The 23,859-nt window shown below is 37.1% G+C and overlaps 1 protein-coding gene across 1 annotated transcript; it reads right to left on the reverse strand.

The window, feature by feature from the left end:
• Nucleotides 1-2,215: 2,215 nt before the first annotated feature.
• On the reverse strand, nt 2,216-22,282 carry LOC149783606 (uncharacterized). Its single transcript, XM_089933142.1, has 4 exons — nt 22,205-22,282; nt 18,161-18,290; nt 3,092-3,252; nt 2,216-2,590 (listed from the first exon to the last, which is right to left on the reverse strand). The coding sequence occupies exons 1-4, from the start codon at nt 22,257-22,259 to the stop codon at nt 2,478-2,480; spliced, it is 459 nt and encodes a 152-aa protein (XP_089789268.1). The 5' UTR covers nt 22,260-22,282; the 3' UTR covers nt 2,216-2,477.
• Nucleotides 22,283-23,859: the final 1,577 nt, after the last annotated feature.

Consider the following 23,859-nt stretch of genomic DNA (forward strand, 5'->3'; position numbering starts at 1 on the left):
TACGTTTGACTTGTATTTTGACCAGTTCTAGGTAAATGCGTTCTCTCAACTCCACAGGCAAAGCACGAATGTTCTCTTGTAAAGTATCCATGAATAGGTCAGTCCGTACAATTCACAATCTTCTCCTAGAGCAAAAGTAATCCACATAGTGAGAAATTTCTGACCACTGCCATTCAGGGTAACGCCCAAGAATCTCATTGAACTCTTTTGATGTAAACGGTCTAGAGTGATATAATAGGATGAATGCACACTTGACCCAGAGAAATCTAACACATTGATTGACTTTTTTCACTTTCCTCTTGTGAATTTCTCGGCACAAAAGTTCTACAGTTACCCATTGAGATTTCACTCTGGCAAGTCCCTGCCAAACTTCCTTGTAAATCTTCTCTTGCAGTTCTTTAGGTAATGATTCAATATCATTTTTTAAATGAAGTTTAAATACTAGCCTCGGTGATGTCCAACATTTGATTCCTAATCAATCTGGTTTCTTCGTCTTCAACGACATGGTAAGTTACTTCAATGTCTCGGTCCCACTAAGGGTAAGTAATGACAATTCGGTGACCATCGAGCATGTTCTACGTAGGCTGAATCTTGCGGTTCCCAGTGGTGAAGTGACACACCGCAACTGAAGCACTTGACTTTATCCCCTTCGCCCAAGTAGAAAAATCCTGCTCTGGCTAATTCTTCGGGGGTCGGTCCTCCCAGATACTTAGGCCATTTTCCTTTGAACGATTGAAGACGATTTTCAAAGTCACAGTATTCCGACAAACGTACAGGGAACGAATATTCGTCTTTCACAGGTTCGTTTCGATGAGGGTAGGGTGACATGGACAGGAGTGTGCTCAGGGCTGGATGACATCCGTAGGGGGGTAGACGTGAAGGTGGACATTCACCTTTAAAACAAAACCCAGTAAAGTATCCAAGAGGACGAGCGGCATCGCTTTCGCATCCCTCATGTTTGACACGCACAACATCACTTTCCATGATAGGGGTTGTGAGAACAAAGTTCCCATGATGCTTTACGGCATCGCTAAGGTCACAACGTACAGCATCTTTCACATCGCAAGGCTCACAATCGCATTCCACTTCAGAGACCCCAAACTTGAATTGTGCCTGTCTGAACTGGTTTTGTATTTCTCTGAAAGTATTCATCTTGTTCGCTTGGTCTTGATAGTCACAATGAACTATCGATCTTGACCATAACCAATTTTTATACTAGTCGCAATGCAGTCTCAAGCTTGTATATCGTTCCTTTTTTATGTCTAGTTTTGGAAGGTACCGTCTGTAAGGTACCGTCATAATTATACCGTAGTGTAATGGGTAGAAAGGCCATAGAAAGGTAAGGGCAGTGCGGAGACCATTGAGTATGTTACAGAATAGCTGAATCTTTATATATACATAGATCCATTCGTAACTTCAGTCCGCAAGCGAAACACTGTACTTCGTATCCCAATCCTGACTCAGGTCCCAAGTAGACAAATCCTGTTCTAGGTAAAACATGCGAAGAAGGTAATCCTTCCCTATCCGTAGGCCATGCTTGAAACGTTCCAATCGACGGGCACAATCACAATAGTCAGGTAAGAAGACCGGAAAAGGGTAGGGTTTGACCCAATGGCCCTTTTCAGGCCACTCCAGTATCTCGAAAAGACCTTGACTTTCATTGCCTACCCCCCCCTTCTTTTTTTTTTTAAAATAGAGACCCCTCCTGTTTCAATTTTCACCTGTTCCATTTCCATAGACCCATCAGGTCGGGACCTTATTAAAATAGGGTCCCGACCTGTTCCATTTGTCGCTCAACAGTCCAAAATTTCCATGTTAACTTCCCTTGTCGCTCAACAGTTCCAAAATAGATTCCCATGTTAATTTCCCTTGTCGCTATATCGTCCCAGGGGTTTTCGTAATGTTAAATTTCCCTTTGTCGCTATATCGTCCCAGGGGTGTTTTTAATGCTAATTCCCATCGTCGCTCTGTCGTCCCTATTCACTACTTAAGTGTTCTAAAAATGATATTAACTTTTTTGCATTAACTAATTTGTTTGAAATTATCTAGTGTTAGTAAAACATTGACTTATACTAAATGAAGTTAATACACTTTTATTACCTGTAATCGAAACAAATACATCAATTAACACATATTGCAAGTGCTATATATTCCAAGAAGATACATATATGAAAACAAAGATGTGGTTTACATTTCATAGGTTTAAAAAAATCCAGTACAAAAGTATCAATTTTGCATATTGGTGCGATATTTAGAAAAAGTATAAGCTATGTCGAATATTGGATCATTTTGTTTTACAAAGATTGGATTTGCATTATAAACAATGAATGAAAGTAAAATCAATTTATTCATTTCTGGGGTAATTGTTATTTTGTTTATTCCTTTATATAATATGTAAAAATAATTTCTAATTTTGTTAACATCGTAATACTCAAATGTCGTCATTTCCTTTTGGAGGCATGTGCGTCAGCAAATTATTATGAGGTGATGACTGTGGTAGAGGTAACTTGACTAGGATAACCAGGTGGGCCCGGGTAGGCACCGTATGGTAGTAGTGGGTATCCATGTGCTGCTGTTGTTGTTCCTTGAACTGATACAAAAAGGATCAAGTTGCAGAGTTAATCAATCATTACTCTCTCTCTCTCTCTCTGTCCGTCTGTCTGTCTCTCTCTCTCCAAAGCGAAACAGAAAGTTAGATTTTTGACATAATATAATCTGGTATAAATTGCAATGTTTCTTACATGATTCTGTAAATAAGCAAGATGAAATTTTAATTTACAATCAACGGTCTGCTTCATACTCTCCTTGAATAATAAAACGATTATTATTATTATTATTATTATTATTATTATTATTATTATTATTATTATTATAGTAATTATAATAATAACCGATATAAGATTAAAATATTATAATAATATAAATGTCCATATTGAAAAAGCATAAAACCATTTTATGTAACAAATGCTTAGTAGCAAGTTGTTTGGATTTACATTTACGTATTTTCGGCTTCCACCAGAAAAAAATGTGTGTGGACTCTCTGATATGTGCCGGTTACAATACCTACAAATCTCTATGTGTACACACTTACCTACAAAGGTTTGTGGGCCATTGATGGGATGGATGGTAACTCGTCTGTTTCTGTTGTGAGATTTCACGCAACAAACGATCACAATCACTATACAGAGGAAAATAACACCTACAACCACTGGTCCAGAGATGACGCCAACAGTGCTTAAAGCAAACGAAACCCTAACAACGAAAATGTAATAATTAAACCGGTGCCTTTGAAAGAACAAACGTCATGATCAATTTGTGATTCAAGCCTTAATTTATTGTGGACAATACCGTGATATTTACCTTTTGCTTCGATATTGTTCTGTCGAATGTTCTAAATTTACGAGGCAAATCGTATCATCATTAACATCAGCATTATCTCCATCATTATCATAGCATGCTAAGTTATTATTATAACAACAGTCACTGTTAATTGCAATAATGGAACATGGTGGAAAATAATTTGCAGTATAAAAGTACAATTTGTGAATGAATATTAGCAAGACAGTGTTCAATTTGAAAAAAAAATATTTGGGGTTTGTATGTTGGGTGGAAGTGGGGGTCTTTTTTATTTGCAACATTTCGGTCTGAATAGGATACCTAAACGCTCATGAAAAGAGTTTCCCATGTTCTTTCCTGTACAACACAATTACAACTCTTTCGCAGTTTCCTAATCACATTTTATCTTTAAAATTTCACAATACGTAAAATGCTGTACAAACGTGTAACCTATTTTTGGGAAACCATCCTCTCCCCATCCAAATCGTTTACAAATTTAATTTATATGTGCCTTATACTCTCACATCTTACATTTATTTTGTTAGTTTTGTTTTGGGAGCATACGGAAACAATAAAATAAAAGACTTATTTTCAGAAAGGGTTGGTACTAAAAGCGACAGTAGTGAGGTCAAAAATAAAGTTGTGACATGCATACGAATAGTAAACGTAAAACGAAATTGGATTTCATAATGGTTCGGAATTTTTCTTGGATCCTCATCGAATTCTATTTGAGGCGATGGAATCGTCTTTTCCTCTTCTGGTGCTCCTATTCATTCCACTCCCGCTCCCTGACTATCTATTCATCCGCACACACCGATTATATCTTTAGAATTTCCTCGTTCGTCACATCTATAACCAACTCTTTAAGAAGGTCGCTCGTGATGGAAGCACCCCGTCTTCTCCACCCGTCCCATGAGGTAATGTACACTTTCCTCTAAGCTGATCCATCAGCTTGCCCACTTGTCTATGTTGGATTGTCATCCTCGTATAATCCAAAATGAAAATCAATCAATCAATGAAAGGATTTAAGTCGCCTACCCAACTAGTGCTTTCGCGACTGGTTAAATCTCGAAGGTCGAAATTTTCAATTTATCGGGACTGTAGGAATGGAGCCACTACAGACCCGCTTTTATGTGCGAATGTCGCACTTTTTAATTCAAGAACATGTCCGGCCGAGGAAAGGAGACATGGGGCCTGCGGGACTCAAGTCCAGTTGTACTAGTGGACAGAAATCTAGTCCAATGGTGTGTAAGTCACTCGTGTAATTTTCCTAATCCTTTGAGTTGTGTAATTACATTACTATTTTAATTAAAGTTGGAATTTGGTGTACATGGTGTACTTTTGATTTTCCGAAATGTTGACAATCAGCTGGGTGTCAGCACCCTATACATGTTTGGGTCACGCTGTGTTTACTTTCGGTTTTCATTTTCTTGGTGGTATGCAAAGGATCGAGTTAGGGTTGTGGGTACAGAGCTTGTATCGCAAGAGGTCTTCAATAGCCGAAGGAAGAACCTCATATAAATTGGCAATTTGAAAGTCGATGTCCGTTTTTTTCTTTACTCCGTCTTCATTCTGTGAAACCCTTTTTCTTTATTTTTCGTGCTGTTGTAGTGTTTTGCTGGTTTGCTAGAGTTTGCTGTTCTGTTTCGCCTCGATTTCCATTGCCTTAGATCTTGATTTTGCGACTGGTCTTTTATCGCCACGATTCTTTGTTTAATAGCTATACTGAATTTAGAAGGTATATTGTGACCATTTTTGTTGTATAAATTAGTATGTTTGGTCTGAGTATAAGTGTTGGATTTACATGTCGTGTTAATAATTGGAGACTGTGTTGTTGTTGTTGTTTATTTAGTTCTGCAGTGGTATGTGTGTGTGTGTGTGTGTGTGTGTGTGTGTGTGTGTGTGTGTCCTCTTGACTTGGCTTAGTTCACCTTATAGTCTTAAGATGGTTGGGGCCTAAGTATATTTTATGCTGATTTGTATCTTACAACTCTTGTTTTCGTGTGTATATGGGCCTGATGGCGAGGGTTTGCCACCTTTATAATATGTATACATAGTTATGAGAATATGAAAATGAAAAGCACGACTGGTGAACGTACCACTTTAAGCAAGGATGTAAAGGAAAACATCCCTCAAACAGAATCCAAATGGAACATCAATCGAGCGGAATTAAAATAAATAATCCTTTGGACTTGACTTTACACGCGTTTACCAAAGGACACGGAAGTGTTTATAGATACACTCTCTATCCACATAAACACACTTTACCGGAAAAAAAGTTTGTAAGCGAGAAGTTTTAGAGTTTCTTGGGGGGGGGGATAAAAATACAAAAACATAAAGTAACAATTGGCAAATGAGTAGGATGTCTCTTTTCTATGGATCACTGCGGCCCTTGTTTAGTTGGTAGTCTTGGAGATTATCGTCCATTTCCAGGATATGAAGTCTTTCCTTCGGCCTCACTGTGAAACGTAAACATTTCTTGTTATTGTTGCTTCAGTTGCTGATAACGTTTCGTACTTAGAAACGTTCGGTACATTGCATGTTCCTCCCCATCTTCTTCCCATTCTTTCTAAAGGATGACTTCCTCGCGCAGGACATCTTCCAGCAGATCCTACTCCATTTGCAAGACGATAGTGATCTTCTTCTCAGTCGTATTCTGGACTTGAACCGTACTCTGTTAATGTGCCCTCTGACGTCACTTAGGTGGCGCTCTACAGTTTCGTATTTTAGGGTTACAAATATAAATAAAAGGTATTTTCCCGGGTTTCATCACCGGTTATGCCGACTATTTAAAAAAGACCTTGCATATCTTCACTTCCTGAACTTCATAGATAAATTGTAAAATAAAGAAGGTGGTAATGTTTTTACTTTTTATATATTTGACAATTCATTCCTTGCACGTTCAGAAGCTGGCATTGTCTGGTCTGGCAAAATTTATGTTTCCTATTTTAATCTCTGCTGAAGATGGTATTATTTAGATTAATTCATGGTGATTTGTTTTAGCACAAGGGAGCATTCATTTTAGTTATAAGTGTGCTTAGATCATGTACAGGGGCCCCAAGTGGCCGAGTGGTCTAAAGTGCTGTCCGTCACGGATCACTGCCATCTCACCTCTGTCTGCGTGGGTTCGAGTCTCGTGCTCGGCAAATGTGGATATGTGAGAAAGCTTGCCAGTAGCTTCTCGTGGGTCGGTGGTTCTTTCCGGGGTTTTCCCGGTTCTTCCTCCACCATTAATACTGGCCGCCATGTATAGCCTATCTTGTGCTGAAACATGGCGTTAAACCCTATAACAATAACAACAACAAGATCATGTACAGTTTCCAAGGGTACAGCCACATTACATCAAAGTAGTATAGAGGTATGCCAGCGTTCTCTCCACTGTGCATGTGTCAAATGCAAACAACTTTATCTTACATACGTAAGTATATAATAACTGGTGAGTGAACCCTTAGTGCTGCAATTGTACTCATTGTAGATGTTGACGAGCCAACGATGGGTGGTAAGATTGTCAAATGCACGTTTTATATGGGAAAAATGACCAAGATCTATAGAAAGAAGGTGAAAATGCAGTTTAATGCAATTTGTTTTCAACAAAATAAGACGAAACCGTTTTATTTCAAAATCAACATGTTTAGAAACTAGAAGAAGCTTTTAAAACACAAAATATAATACAAAACTGGTCAATTGTTAAACGTGAATGGTTTTACAACGTCGACAAGGTTGCGGAGTTAGACTTGATTTCCAATTATCTGAGACACTGTTATTTTGCCATCGATGCACACTACGTTCCTGAGAAAAAGAAAGAAGATAATAATGTTTACAAGACCTTCATAATATTTGATCATCATTTCTATAATGCTCACGATCAAAACAAGACACTCCAGCTTTTAAGGGAAATCCATGACTGCGTTAATGAATAAAACGCACACAACATTACTCACGCACTGTTAAATCTGATCTTTGTAATCTCACATTATTGAAGTAAGCATATACAGCATTTCTGCTTATAAAGTAAACAATATCGTCATCCAAAAGTGACAATCTATGATAATCAAAATATTCCACTCAGTTATCTTTGGGAAAGTCGACGCCTATCCAGTTGGTTACTGGACGATTACTGTCGTCTGTGTTGATAACATAGACTTGAACATCTTTAGGTTTCCGACGAGGAAGTTCATGTTTAGATTACACAACGGGATTCCAAGAAGATGTGTACGAACTAGGCGTTAGAAGGTTAAGACACTGCCAGGTATGTGGGTTTTTTTCTTCCTTGTTTTGTTTCATATATAACGATAAACCATAACTCCATGCCTGGTGTTTTCCTTGAAATGTTCCGCTAAACAAGTCGTTGAACGGGTACTCACATTACCCTGTTGCAAGAAACGGAATGGTAACGCAAGTTTTTATCCACATTCGCAGAATCGCTTCTTCTGAGATGAGAGTTCATGCCTCTTGCAGATACTGCTCCAACTTTTCCTCTTGAACGATCATAATTTGACGTGACATATTAGAATAAGAATATTAATATGACATCTATAACAATGTTCTCTGGTAAGGATGGTGATTCTTTTATGGTCTAAGGTTGACATTGCCCGGGGTGGGAGTGGGAGACAAGCGCTCCAATCCTCCAAAATGCCCCATACGGCCTGCGTCTCTTACTGCATCTGTTAACTAAAATCCAGCTCCTGGCCTTCGCGAGTGGCTTAGATTTGAAGCCCGGCAGACCATGTTTTCTACTAACAGGAGAAGGGGTGAAGGCGGCCCACTGGCGCCTTAAAACCAGTTGCTTCGGGTAGATGGGACTCGTAAACCTTGGATGGTAGCTCATCTAGGAGAAGGAAAACTCCGATTCCAAGCCTCTGCTGCCTTGTGGCTATACCCACTCATGGGAAAGGCTAAGGGAGTAAACCCGGACAGAAAATCCGGAGATGGAGTCCCTAAGGCGGTATGACATTGACTTCAACGTCATTCCGGCAACTCCTGCGACGCCGTTGGTGCCAAGCTGTATCGGCATTCATTCAAGTTAGTAGGAAAACAATACCAAATGTAATTTTTGTTCTGGCCACCTTGACAACATGTCTATATTTGTCTCTTTGGTCTAGATCAGAGATATCTTCAGATCCAGAGGGTCTTAGAGTTTCATATTTTCTAATAGTCTTTGATTATTTTTCCAAAATCGTTGATTTCCAGAGTATTGTCAAATTCTGAGAACAAGATGACGTTCGCTTTTTGCCAGAGGCACGTAAAACGGACGTTCCACGCGATGTTGGCCGAGGTTTATGAAGTCCAAATGTCCTTCATTGATGCGATTGTCTGGAGGGATTTCAAATTCCCACAAAGCACATCCTCCAGCATAACCATCTTACGAAATACCATGGCTTGTATTGGTGTCAAACTGTCCAGTGTAGAGGAACATCTCAAGTAATTTTTCTGGGCAAAGTTAAATCAAAGATCCTGGTATACAACGTCTCACCATCTCCAGATACTTCTGTCTTGACCACGTTGAGGTTTTGGAATTAGAAAGGGTTTGATCGATGGCTCGGAGCAGGGCCGTAGTGCCGACGATGCCAGTGATAAAGAGGTTCCAATGCTGTCCATGGCAAACATGATCTTCGATCAAGGAGTGGAGTCCAAATGCAATCATGAAACTTTTTACTCCTAATCGTCGTCGTTTATACTTTGCTGTATACTTTTCTTGCAATCACGTATGCTCAACTGCAAAAGATCCATCATTTTCAACTACGTCTTTGTTTGATTGTGTTAGACGGTCGTTAAATTATGTGGCTTTTAAGACAGCCAATCTAGGGATTTTTCAGGTACACTGGGAATGGTTAGATTCTATGCTGCTCCTGACTGGCTTGTTATTCTTGTACAAATCCAATTCGCTGAACAAACGAATGCATGAAATTGTTGACGGAAGTTTACTTTGCCATCTTCACCTAGATTGCTATTGCCCACTTTGAGAACTTTGACTTTCCGCTACAAATGTTCTTCAGATCGACGTAATCTTCGATTCATTCTTTAATTGCGAATTCAACAGGGGATGAAGTAGTCAAAGAAGACACATGATCAAATACTATTAACTCTGATTTTCGCATCGCCATCATCGTCGGTGGCATGGAATAAAAAAAAAAGTGTTCTGACTTGGATTTTTGCCTTGTTACCAGTTAGCGATTAAAACTGGCAGTATTGGTTTTAAGACTTGTGGTTGCGTGCAAAAAAACTGACTTAAACATATATCGTAATCCACGTCGTTGTTGTCGAGAGATTCATTGGTAAATATGATATTTTTTTTAAAAATGTAACTTTACCATGACTTTTCCTTTCGGGAATAGAAAATTGGGTTCAAGATCTCCTTTAATACTAATATTGACTGCTAAAATACGGTTTTACTGACTGGAAGATAATAAGTATATATAAATTAAAGGCGAACGTAATACGTGTTACCCTTTCTCGTAAGCTGCGATGGCAGAATCCACTTTGAAATGAATGCTGAGTAAAGGAGCGGCTGTTTTTAATGTGTTTCATAGGAATGAAAGCGGTGCAACCACACAGAGTAGGACAAAAAATGCATTTTAAGATATTTAGCAATTTACAATTATTGAATCAATAACACCTTTGCAATCCGTCTCCAGGGTTTTGTCAAACGCATTGTTGAAAACAGCTGAAATCATATTGGCGTGATATCGAGAATTAACATAATAGCCCACATGAATTTGTATTGTATGGATGGTCAACTGAGGTACAACTCGTGATGTTATTTGTAAATAATTGTTTCTGATTGATTGAAATTGTTTGCTCTGTGTATCGAGCATGAACGTGAAACAGTTCTTGCAAAAGCGTTTGGTAATCATACATGTCCTAAATAATTTCAATCACTTCCTTCCGCAGAATGTACTGCACATGGACGTCAAAAGTCGAGGCACGATAAGCGTTTATATTATTACTTCACTAGAATATCTTCCTTTATAGGAAATAGTCATGCTTTTTCTAAACAGAAAATTATTTTGAACCCGATTACTAATTCACACACCTGACGCTATGAAAATGTCTCTTCTTGACACGTGTCTTCCTTTTAGCATTGTTTGACAGCTTCAACGTCTTTGTCCTTTGGAATTCTGTGTACCACTACAACCTTGCAAGATCAAGTCGTTGCATCAAAATTCTTCCTAGTCGTTGGTAGCTATCAATATCTAATAATTTGAAAACTTTCAAAAAAGTCATCCCTCTTATAACATTACGATATCACTGCTATGTCGTAAAGGATATAACTGTTCTTTGCATTTCATTTGAATATCTGTACGAGAGCCCTTTAAATGTGTTCTCAAGTTGAGGAGGTGAACGACAAATTCTCACTATTAAAATATTCATGTGGATAGTAATCATGATCCACAGAACCAATGCAGAGACAGCACGGAGACCACCTGGAATACTCCTGGAGAGCTGAGTATTTATACTCCCATTCATCGATCTTCACACAACAATTAGAAACTGCGCTTGGCTTCCTCATCTCAAGTAGACAACTTCGATTCAGGACAAAGCTTTGACACCTTGTAACTCACCCAGATCCATCCAGATCCTGGTTAATTATTTAATTGTTTTGAGAGCGACTTTAAAAATCGCAATAGTTGGGTTAAATTACATGAAACTTAGACCCTTCTTTGATTTCTACATCTCGATGGGTTAGTGGTATCCAACGCGGCTTCCAAATGCCTGGATTACATCTGTAGATAGGTACACGCACGACATCACTATTATGAATAAAGCAGAGAGATTGTGCTGCATCGCTGATGTTAGTAGAGCTGTAAGGAAGTCAAACGCATTGCTTTCGATAGTAGATGAGCAGCAAGGTCGTTCTGCATCGTTAACTTCGCATTGTATATCACCACTATGATAATAAGACACATCATGGTATTCAAGGCTATTGAACGTGAATTCAACAGTAGGACCCTCATTCGGTTTCTGTGTCGAATATGTCATTATCGGTGAATGTCACTTTACCTCAAAACTGAACTTGGAGTGAACACTGGTTCTATCACTCTGTTAGTATTCGAAATGAAGTTAATTCTTGGAACCCTACCCTTTTTATACTGGATTTCACCGTTTGGGTACGGAAAAGTGTTGTTGTCCTAATATAGTATTTGTTCTGGTACGCAACCTGATAAAAGTTTACTAAAGGTTGACTGTTAATTTGGTGATTTTGTAAACCTATACTTTTGTATATATCCAATGTTTTAACATGCAATTCGTGTTATTGTCCGGTATGTAAAACTTCTTTGAAGACTTCAATCTTGGTTACTTCGATTGTTTTGTATAAGTCCAATGAATTTGTAATTAGTATGCACTCGTTTATTTTGGTCTCTGTATTGGCATCCGTAATTTGTGAGGTGTCTCTAACCAAATTTATAATAGTGTAATCTTTGTGTTTGTCCGTCCATGTGCCTAAGCTGTCCTCTTCAGTGTCTGGGTGATGGCTAAGAAGGCACATGTACATTCAACTGGCGATTCCAAAGTAAAGGCCTCGATTTTTTAACCGTTTCAAGGTATTATAGAATCTTAAACGGACATAGGCTGTCACGAATGCTATACTGATGAAATTACCAAATGCATTAAAATCGCAAACTCAGTCACTTCTTCGTAATCCACCAAGATCAAATCTTAACGGATGAATACCACGTTTTTCTTGAATTGTCCACCAGTTGAAATTATGTTCCGTCTTGGGAAATATAGGATGTTGAGCCCATTTTCCCCAACAAACATTTCAGTAGAACTTTGGCAACCAAAAGCCTTTCTTCGTTATATTCCATGCGTTAAAACGTTATACCCTCTTGATACTGGTACCGCTTTTGAAATGTATTTCTGTCTTTCCGAGCCTGATACAAGCCTAATGGCCGCAAGCTTTTTTGCTTCAGTGTTAATACTTTGTTGACATAGCCTGAACACGATCTTTGACTCGAATGGCCTTATTTCGATCTTGTTCTGTGGTAGAAATGTGTTCAAGTTCGTATGTTGTTAGCTAATTGTATCCACAGTCCAAAGCAATAAACAATTTTACATTCCCACATGCTGATGTCAATACGCGCGTTTAGCATCCTTGTGGCCATAAGGTTGGTCTTGATTCCATGCTTCAGCACACGTACGGCATAAAAGAAACAACAGTGTTCCTTAGCAATTATGTCGTAACCCATAACTGTTCAAGAAGATGTGGAGGAGGGAAAGACTTTGCATTAGATTAAACCTTCGTCCTGGCGAGTTTGTTCAATTTCTTTGTGTTCTGTCAGCATTTCATGGTGATCTATATAGAATCGCTCATATTTGCACACCCAATGATGTAACAAACTCACGTCGATGTATTTGATATGATCTCCTTGAATTCTGTCATCGTCGTATAGCAAAAGTGTTCCATTGGTTCGTACTTCAATTAAACTGTTACGTGGATTCAAGGATGCAATATCCACCACGTCGTAATTTTTGGTAATGAGTCTGTATGCTGAATTCTTTTTGAAATGTCGATGATTGTAATCATGTTCCCATATTTATATCACTTGGTTTTGTTACGTTCTGAACTTAGGTGATGTTGGTATGTTTTCTGTAATATTTTCCAAACTGAACTCAAAGAAAGAAATTTTCCATTTTCGTTGATGAAAATATGTTTGGCATCAGTGAAATAAACATCCATCCGATTTCCAGACGATCTGGAGGTTATCTAACTTCCAACTATCCATAGAAATAAATCCGGTATTCTTTTCTCCACTTTGTATTATGTTGGATCCATTTGTTTTCTCACTTTCACACAAAAAATGGGACCACAGCAAAGTTTTCGTGAAATATCAAGGGCTGACTGAATAATGGGATTTACTTGGTTATAATAGCTACATTTGTCCTCAAGCACACATACAGACGCTTTGGCCATAGTAGAAGGTTTTTCAAATGAACGATATCTCCATGAATCAGAAATAATTGTCGAAATTGTCTACAGTAACAGCGTGAAATGTCCACATAGTATTGGCAATATTTTAACATTTCTATTTGAAAGTCAGACTGGTTTGTTTATTGAGTTAGGAACCAAACGTAGTATGGTCTTTGTTGTTCTGTGCGCATACCGTCACAATGGTAGTAGGGTAGATCAAGCAAACGTGGAAACACAATGTGTTAATTAGCTTAAATATTGACATGTGTGAAAGAAACCCTTTTAAATTTGGTCACTCCAAACGTTTTAGGCATTATGCTAAAACGCATTGCCAAAACATTCATAGAATATTTCAACGTTACTTGTCCTACTTTCATGCAGCGGAGTTCTGCTTCAGTGATGGCGACTGAAGGGCAGTCGGTACTATGACTGTGATCTGAATAAATATTTCTGAAGAAATTATTAGTCTAAGACCGAGCTATCGTGAGCTATTACTGTAACATATCGATCAGTTAACGTAACTGTGACTTCATCTTCACTTCAAGTGATATAAGCTGACTTTAAAACCTAATTGGGAAAAGTCTTGTTCTTGTCTTACCGGAATATTACTACAATTTGGGAATGAAACAATATTGATTCTTGTATACACTTCTCATATGTACCATGATGAACGCAAACGTTAGGGTTATGCATGCTAGTGTCTTGTGTGCATTGAAAAGCCAGAGAAATATAAAATCCACTTGTTTCTTTTATTTATCTGGTACTGACCATAATGTATTACTTCTTTTGAATGTAACATTTATGCTCAAAGTCAAATTTTGTTCATCCAACGTCATATTTTCTATCCTGGACGAACATGTTGTCTTGGTCAAAACATACATTCACAAATGGAGCACACACTCAGAAGTCTTTTATGTTGTTGAACATTTGTCATATGATGCAGTTCGTAGCAAGAAGGGTTGACAAACGTTCGCTTGTAGGAAGGGCAATGAATTCTTTCTTCGTCAGGATTGCAAGGTCTGTAAGCTAAACAGCCACAACATCTCACTCTGGAATGAATGTTTTGGTTCTGGTGGCTAAATCCTTAATCGCAATTCTCTCAATGATAAGTATATTCAAGAAATCTCGTGATACTGACATATTGAAATGATCTTGATAATGGTACACGTGAATGCATATTTCGTTTGCAAAATATAGTCCATGAAACACAAAACTCCACGAACAGCTTTAGAGTATCAATGTATAACGAAGGACAAAGACGTTTTGAAATTTTTGCATTTCAGGAATGGCCAACCAGTCTAGTTCTAAATTCTTTGTTTGCTGAAAACGAAGTTCTGCATCTTTCTTATCTGGCTCTCGACGACTGTTGAAAGCTTTTTCATGATCTTTTCCGTTCTGCAGCATAGTTCTTCTCAATAGAAGAACCCCCCCCCCCTTTTGTACTGCCGGTATACTAAACTTGATCAACGTATAAGACTTTTAACTATCGTGATTGATAGAGAGTCTTAAATGATCATCACCCTTAAGTTGGCATTGTCGTTTAAACATCTCTGACAATGGATCTACAAGTATTAATGAAACCTGCTGATGCTTTATCTGGTGACACTTGCAACTTAAATACTTTAAATTTCACACTCTACGTAAACAAACTGGTTCGAAATTTTTGTTTCGATACGTTTGCATCTCTCTGTTGTGAAAACAATATTTGCGAGTCACTGGAATACATGTTTATGCTCGATATTGACTCTTTCTCTCTCTTTCTCTCTTTCTCTCTCTCTCTCTCTCTCTCTCTCTCTCTCTTATGGCAACGGTAAAATAAAAAAGAATGGTGGTTCAGTTTCCTTCATGACATTTTCGAAATCACTGGAATGCATTTGTTCTACTTAGGGTTTCTTCTCAACAAAGTGTAATCGCATCATCTTGATTCCGGTATTAGATTTGTTCTAGTTTTACACACTATCTCCAGATATAAAGATAGCTAGCAAGCTATCTCTCTGTCTGTCTCTGTCTGTCTGTCTGTCTGTCTATCTCTCTCTATATATATATATAGATAGATAGATAGATTAAAACAGAATCGCCATTCTTGTCATATATTTAAAGAGTGTAATTGAAAGTGTAATTCCCACAAGTCTTCAGACTATTCCAATCAAGATAAAAATCACGATACTTAATAGTATCTCGTTTCTAAGAGATATAGATGGCCATCAAAAGGACCTTTGCTTTTTTTTAAAATAACAAACAAGTTATGGATTTGACATCACCAGCTTTAATTGTCCTAATCCCTTTCCACATTCCTAGTCTTTCTGCTGCCGCGATTGTAGGGATAGTACCTGTTAAAATCTGGCATCTCAGTGGCGGTGAGTGTGGATGTTGTGATACAAGGTTTGGAGTATTGGATCGTGGAGGTCTCTTTCTCTTGGGTTTAGCTAAAATACCTGCTACATTTCTCTCAGATGCTTAAACTTCACTAAAATGTCCAGTAGCACACTGTGCGTTTCATTTTCACTCCCTTCCTTCTGCCATTCAAAATTCCAAAATTGTCATGTTATCCTCTTCGCTTTATGTGCTCCTCTTTTTGTTGTTATTGTTGTGGTTTTTTTGTTGTTGAATAAGTACTTATTCTACTTCTTTCTGTTGTTGCCAAAATAACTGTAGTGTTCATCCTACTGTTTCTTTCTGAACTCTTCTACCAATGATAGTGATGAAGAAGAAGGTGAAGGTATCAGGCAAATATTCTTGCCCAGATGAGAGGAATTCAACCAAAGTTAAATTGAAGTCATCCTCGTCTGGAAGAAGGCTACTGGCTACGGCACCAGTAGTAATTGTAATCATGTTAATATCACTCCGGATATAGGATGTTTCCGCGGCCGGTTCTTCCAACTACACTGTCCTCGTTTGAGGCATACGTCTGGTACTCAAACTGTTCTGCAATGACAAATCACAGGAACTCTCGCATGCATATATACTGAAAGTAACTCCACGCGTCCAGTGTCTTCTGAATGAAGAAAGGCTTCACTCTCTGACTGGATTTTGTAACACGCGTTTTTTGACCTGTGAAACAATTCAATCCGTTTGGATTTAGTCCTAGGCTTTATATACAAAAACATTCCCAATTGTGTCACATACTTTTAGAAAAACCTGTCAAGATGTGGACAAACGTGGATTCGTCAACTATTGTTTCCAACTTCAACGCAAACTACCGCATGTATATGAAGGCATAATGGGCTATTAACAAGATGCAAAATAAAATGAATTTACAATGAGATGCCAGGGCTTCTGAAGCGTGTCTTCTTAAGACGTTTGTGAAGAAGACTATTTAAGCGAGGCCACATATGTTAACCGTCTTTGGCAGACAATCTCCTATTCAGGGTGACCCCGATCTCTAAAAAAGGGAGATACTAATCAGCTGCCAGTTTGATGTTTTATGTGTGTATATGTTTCAAGTATGCCTATATTTACAACTAAACATATGCGTACCCCTTCACTCTCATGTATGAAGGTAGGTGTGAGGGTAAACAGTTGTATGGTATCAATTAACAGTTTCTACCCTTGTGTGTTATTAAATTATCTTTGTGTCTATTTTACCCTTCTCTTACATTCCTCAACCCTTCTTGTGTGATAATATCTTGGTGCTTATGTAGGACCGCTGGATGGTAGCCATGTGTATTTTAGATACTATGTCTGTTACCGTTCAAAAATATTTGAACCCATAATACGATCCCAATATTATACCTATGGACAATTTTAACAAAATAGTTCTCGTATGACCCTATACTTTATTTTGAACCAGTAATACGATTCCCATGCTAAACCTAGGAACAATTGATACGACTTTTCATAGTGTTGCATTTTGAGGTCAACTCTAACAATGTTACCATGCAGCCCATTTGAGGTCAGCCACTTCTAACAATGTTACCACTGACTCCCAATGTTAAAAACATGTACAATTTTAACACAGCATTTCCGCATGACCTCCAAATGTATATATACCCCCAATAGCCACACATACCATATGACAATATATGTTAACTATTCCTAGCATCGTCGTGATGTTTCTCCATTCTAATACATACACGTACATGATGAAACAAATATATGATGTAACAATACGAACAACGTAGTCATGCGCATGGAATGCTTTTGTGAGATTTTCAACAATTAAGAATATGTACAGTGGCTTAATAACGGTGTTTCTTTAAAGTAACATGTTACGATTTGAATCTTCTGATAGAAAACATGTATTTCGTTGGGAAATAGTGTAGTTTAAATAAAACTGTGTCAGCAATATCAGCATTATCAACCGGAGGTGTAACGTGCGGTAACAATGATTCTCATCAACCTTGGCTCTTTCCTTGATCCACATTCGATATGAAAATCATGCATACTTTAAGAAAAGAATTAACACAAAAATCCTGCTAAACAGTCCTTTCAAGCAGAGATGTTAACATATAATTTAAATGGTTAGTTCCTACATCGCTGAGAGTTTTGTGCATGTTCGTTTACGCGTTACCCATTTTGTAAACGTTGACAGGATTTTAAATAAAACTGCACGTGTAAATGTTGCAGCCTTAACTCTGGTAAAGCATAGGTCCCATCCTAGCCGTAAATATATATATGACAACTGCAACAGCTCTAGTATTTCAGTGACCGAAAAAAAAGCTAACAGTAAAACAGTGAATAAATATGTTTAAATTTTGTACATTCGCCTGAAGTTATTATTCATGCCCATAACCACAATCGTAACATCACGGATCATTCCCACAAACAGAATGTTATCTTACTGAGAGAGGAGCCACATTGTAATCATGTGAATTAAGTAGTCCCAGTTTGTGTGATTACTGTTTTAGTGATTTTCTAAATGAATGGGAAGTAAACACGGTCTCCCTTTCACGTGAATCAGAAAAGCTTACTTACGAACAACAGACGTCATCATAGCTGTCATACTTGTCACCACAACATCCGTAATCACACCATCGTGTTAAGCTGCTTGTATACGGATAAGTGTAAGAGTATGTGCAGTAGTCTCCAGCTTCAACAGAAGAGGCTGAGAATGAAACATAAGCAATGCCTAATGTAGTCTCCAGCTTCAACAGAAGAGGTTCATAATGAAAAATAAGCAATGCCTAATGTAGTCTCCAGCTTCAACAGATTGGCTGAGAATGAAAAATAAGCATTGCCTAATGTATTCTCCAGCTTCAACAGAAGAGGCTCAGAATTAAAAATAAGCAATACGTTGTAGTATAAATATAATGAGAATGAATAGTATATGGTCACTCTCTCTCTCTCTCTCTCTCTCTCTCTCTCACACACACACACACACACACACGCACACACACTCTCTCTCTCTCTCTCTTACATTTATCAACATGCATCGCATCCTTTGATTTCCGGGCTTTATATAACATGCAAGTATGCAATTAAACTGGAAAATATGTCAATATATTATTCAATAAATTAAGAACACAGTTTCCTCTTTACTGTATTAATAGTACTACATGCACTGAAAAAAATAAAAGTTCGACTGTACCCTATTTTATTAAACAGAACTGCGAAATAAAAAAAAACCCATAAACACTGCATAAATATAATTTGAGAATTATCGAAGAATTGTTAAATATTTCAGTTAAGAAGTAAACGTGGTCCTCATATATGTATATATATGACTGGTGGAAATGCTCTGATTTAAACTCCTTCCCACATCAGTAAGGATACAAATACTTTTATAACCTTTCAGAGGACCATGTTTCCTTCTTAATTGAAATATGTAACAAACATTACACATGAAAATGATGGCACATGATTTAACTTAATTGATAAGTCCACTTAATATTATGGGGGCCGTAGTTCAAGGCCGACATACTATATCCGTATCGGATAATTTTGCAGTGCATACTAAAATACACTATGCTGGAGAAAAAAATGAAGGATGAAGTTTAAATCTATATGTGATATATTGATTGCAGCATGAAACATTATTAAATGTCCACGATCCTCAGCGTCGGATGAAAGTTCACGTACAGTAATATATATATATATATATATATATATATATATATATATATATATATATATATATATATATATATATGTGTGTGTGTGTGTGTGTGTGTGTGTGTGTGTGTGTGTGTACACTCTGTAGTTTGGTCGATATTGTGCAGATGAGTGATTCTTCAATGGTTTGCTTATGCATTAAATGAACACTGTCAATTTATTTATTTTCATCAATTCATACATTGTTTTAGAAATTTCCATATCCGTTCATTCTTAAATTCATGGATTATTTAACTGGTGTCTTCACAGATAAAATAGTGTTTGTTGGTTCTTTAATTTCGTTCGTAGGAGTAATCACTATATACACGAAATTTTGTGCTAACTTCAAGACAGCTTCTATACGTAATTTTATTTCAACATGTTGATGTACGTTCAGAAGCTAAGTCTCCAAACCCAATTTACATGTCACACAGAAAATTATCTGGATAGTGCAATCAATATGCGTCCACACTTCATGACATATTTCGGCATCTTGAGATTTGATAAACCGATTTGCTTCTTAGGAAAGAAGGAAGAAGATGGTTCACTATGACAGAAGGCCTAAGTTCTAACATGTAATGTACCAGTTATGCTTATAAAACTAGCACGTTTTAGGGTGGGGTTTTGGGTGGGGTTACCGTTTGAGCGGAATTCTGAAAGCACGAGGGAAAATTGATTAACTTGAAATTAAAACATTTGTCATTTTAATTGTCATCATATTGATTATTGAATCAGCATTTTGTGACAGTAATTGCTGTTGATAATCATTGTTTTAATATTCAATTGTACAAAAGATAATTCTGTCACTGTGCTACATCACTACAGGAGATAAAAATAGATTGCTAAATATATCTCTTTCTGTGGAAAATATTACTATGATATATATATAAACAATACCCCTCCACATCCAACATGTCAAAGAAACCATGTCCAAAACAACATATGTGCACATCAAAGAATGATATGTATATATATATATATATATATATATATATATATATATATATATATATATATATATATATATATTTATAGAGAGAGAGAGAGAGAGAGAGAGAGAGAGAGAGAGATTTTCAATACGTCATTTAGAGATTCGTGTTGGCAAAAGGGAAAGTATAAAACCTGTGTAAAGTTAGAATAGTATTCGCTTTAGAGACCGGAAAAGTATTTGGAATAAACTTTCATAATATGTATTTGTTTTCATTTCTGCCATGCCGCAAAAATAATAAGAGTAATTGCTGAGAAACGTTTCCGAATCCGACCTTTGTTTAAACATTTAATGAAATTATGAATGGATAGGTGAATCAAGGTGTATGTAGGTAAGAATCAGTATTTCTATGATTTATCCTTTTTGACGTTTGTAAAAATGTTGACCTTCTTTATCCTTGACGACTATCTCTATCGTGCCGGCAAACTAAACAGGTTATCAGTGTTTTGAGTGCTTGCTTTACACTGAGCGTTCAGACCCTAATATGGAGGGTTTAGCTTAAACCTTTCATTGTATTGCCATAAATGTTATCAGATAGGGTCGGGCTAGAAGTTCTTATACCCCAGGTTAAGCCTTTCCCTACAATGGATATGAATTTTATGTCCATATCAGCAGTAAATTAATATGATTTCATACAATTATATGGAAAGATACACGATTCAGGCAACGTAGTTGTGTGTGTGTGTGTGTGAGAGAGAGAGAGAGAGAGGAGAGAGAGAGATTAATAAATTAATGATCAATTATTTATCATGGCTGAAGAAGTGTGCATACTTAACAATGAACTGAGCGTTTACGTAAAACAAAGAAATGATTAGCATGTGTCGTTATTTTATATGCTTCTATCTGCTAGCTATCGTCTTTACAATATTTTATTTTTACTATTAACTAAGATGGAGTACTACATTTAGGTTTCATTATATAAATAAAAATTAAACATAAGCTAATATTTATTTCTTAAGAGTCTAATCATCAGTTAAATACACCTTGTAGATATAGAAAAGCGGCTTTAAAGTAATTAAAATATTACTGAGGCAAAATATTCACTTAAGAAACTATCGAGAAATAAACCTTATAGTACTAAGAAATTGAAAGTTGAACGGTTGCACAACTTAAAAACAAATGGAACCCATTGTTCTTATAAATGAACGTTCTTTCAGACACCAATAATACAATTCAAAACTAATGGGAAAAGAGATGTGATAATAATTGCAATTTGAAGACATGCCTACACGAGGAACATTCCATTTTCCGTCAGTATATAAAAACAATGGATCATTCCCAGAACAAAACACTCGCAAAAATAAACCTTTTTCATGTTTTGACAGCTCATGCTTTGGCAATTTTAAGAGATTGGTGGAATTCAAATTTTCTGATATTAGTCAATGGTCTACTTTATCATGAAGACAAATAAACTATGATATATTTAAAATATCTCATGGCTCTAGGAAAGAAATATTGTTGTCTACATACGTAGAGGAAGACAGACAGACAGATCCAGACAGACTGGGGTTCTAGGAGAAAAAAATGTTGCTGTCTAAACGATATATGTATCGTTTACGAGTTATAGATAATCTGTGTACGATGGACAGAATAACGTCTACTAGGGACCTTAGTGGGATTCTTGCTTACAGTCTTTTGACATCAATGAAAAAAGCAATGAATACGTTGAAGAAACAATGGGAGACTGATTCGGTCATTTTGGTGAATCTACCTTTCATTCTGATTCTAGGTACTGAAAATGAAAATTTTAGAATATCAGTTCAAAATGTGTGTTCGAGACGCTCCGTGGACATAACAATGGGTCAAATTCAAACCTTGCGATAAAAATAAGGTGATTTACCAGTTTTCATCTTTCTTAGATTGAACACTTCACATATTTGGAAAGAAACTGCATGTTTTGGAAAGAAATCTATATATTCTACAATTAAATATTCCCTTACCTTGGAATAATACAAATAGTGGCAGAAAGGAAACTATATTCATTCTTTCTCTCATGGATACACTGTTGTGTAAAAATGTTCCCCCTATCATTCTAGTTTTAAAGTGCTTAATCTTAAAGGATGGGAGGTTATCCCGATAACCCCCAAAGTTTGAAAAATCAACAAAATCTATCAGCGAGTTGCTAACGCATAGTTCCGCAACGTGGGAACAAAATGTACCTGATAGCAATGTCTCATTATTTTACGCATTACGTGTTTTTGTGTTAAATTATCTGTTGTCTGTCTCGAACTAGATATACGAGCTCAGTTTTTTCTTTAACCGGTAGGCTGATACGTACATAGGCTAGTGAATGTCTATTAATTGTAAAGGTATTTGATTAATTTGATTAACTTAGGCGAGATGTAACAATACCACACACATGTTTACTATTGGTATAAAAATCAACAACCATACCCGTGGCGTCACTAGGATTGGTGTCACCCAGAGCGGTATCTCATGGTGTCACCCCCATGGCCCCCTTCCTGCACAAAAATTCAAACATATTATTGACAGTCATGTGCGGTAACTCATGGTATCACCCCCATTGACCTCCTTATTTTGAAAAAAAATTTGGTGTCACCCCTTCTGGTGGTGTCACCCGGTGCGGTCCGCATCCCCCGCACCCCCTAGTGACGCCACTTAACCATACCACATACATATGGGCTTTTGGTACACAAAACTACCATTACACCATAAACATATCTGAGCTCTTGATATTCAGATCCTCAAGCTTTGTTATAATACTGCCATTTCTAGGAAGAGCGACCTTTTCTTGAATACGGCATTTTCTAAAACAAATTAAAGGTCAAGTTTTAATTCGGTAGGATTACAAAACTGAAAAATATTGCTATTTTAGCCAACATACATTTAAATTCAAATGTAACGGCAAGAGCTTGATGTTATGGTTTGACAGATTTGGAAATCTTTACTCGAAGTCCAATGTCCAAGGGGGAGGAGGACACTGATAACAATATGAATTTCATTTTCCGTCTACTATGGCTACAAATCGGGTTATGAAACAGGTTTATTTGTACCATAATAATAACATGTGACATTGTATTGCTTGGTATTTGTTGCTTTATTGTGCATCTATTCAATTCTGTATTTCCAAATCTTCTCAAAGCACTCGACATGATCAGGACTATTGCTGTACACGAGACACTTTCTCGTTGGGACGTCATTAATATCAAATTTTAACTACAAAAGCAAGAGAATCATTCATAATTTATGAGTATGCCATTAATAACCTCTGGATCAACCATTTGCATCGTGTCTCAACGTTGCTTGCAGCTACCATTCGGACCACCTCAGCCACTAATGTTACAAGAACTGAATGATAAGTAGCTAATGTATAGAACAACTTTCCTTCTTCAGTTTATCAGCAAGCGATCAATCCAGTCGTATAAATGGTCGAGGTGGTCCGAATAAATTGCATTTTCAAAGTTGAGAAGACATTTCAAGTGAGCAAATGTATATGATTGTTCGGCAATTTGCTGCAGTGACATACACCAAAAGCACATGTTGGTCTCATAGAAATACAGTAGTCAGAATGACGAATTTACGTGTTTTGAAATTCAAAGGCAGTAATTACCGCTCCCTCTATAGATGCAATCAA

Source organism: Sinohyriopsis cumingii, chromosome 14 (genome assembly GCF_028554795.1).
Source record: "Sinohyriopsis cumingii isolate HCF-2022 chromosome 14, ASM2855479v2, whole genome shotgun sequence".
NCBI classification, from domain to species: domain Eukaryota; kingdom Metazoa; phylum Mollusca; class Bivalvia; order Unionida; family Unionidae; genus Sinohyriopsis; species Sinohyriopsis cumingii.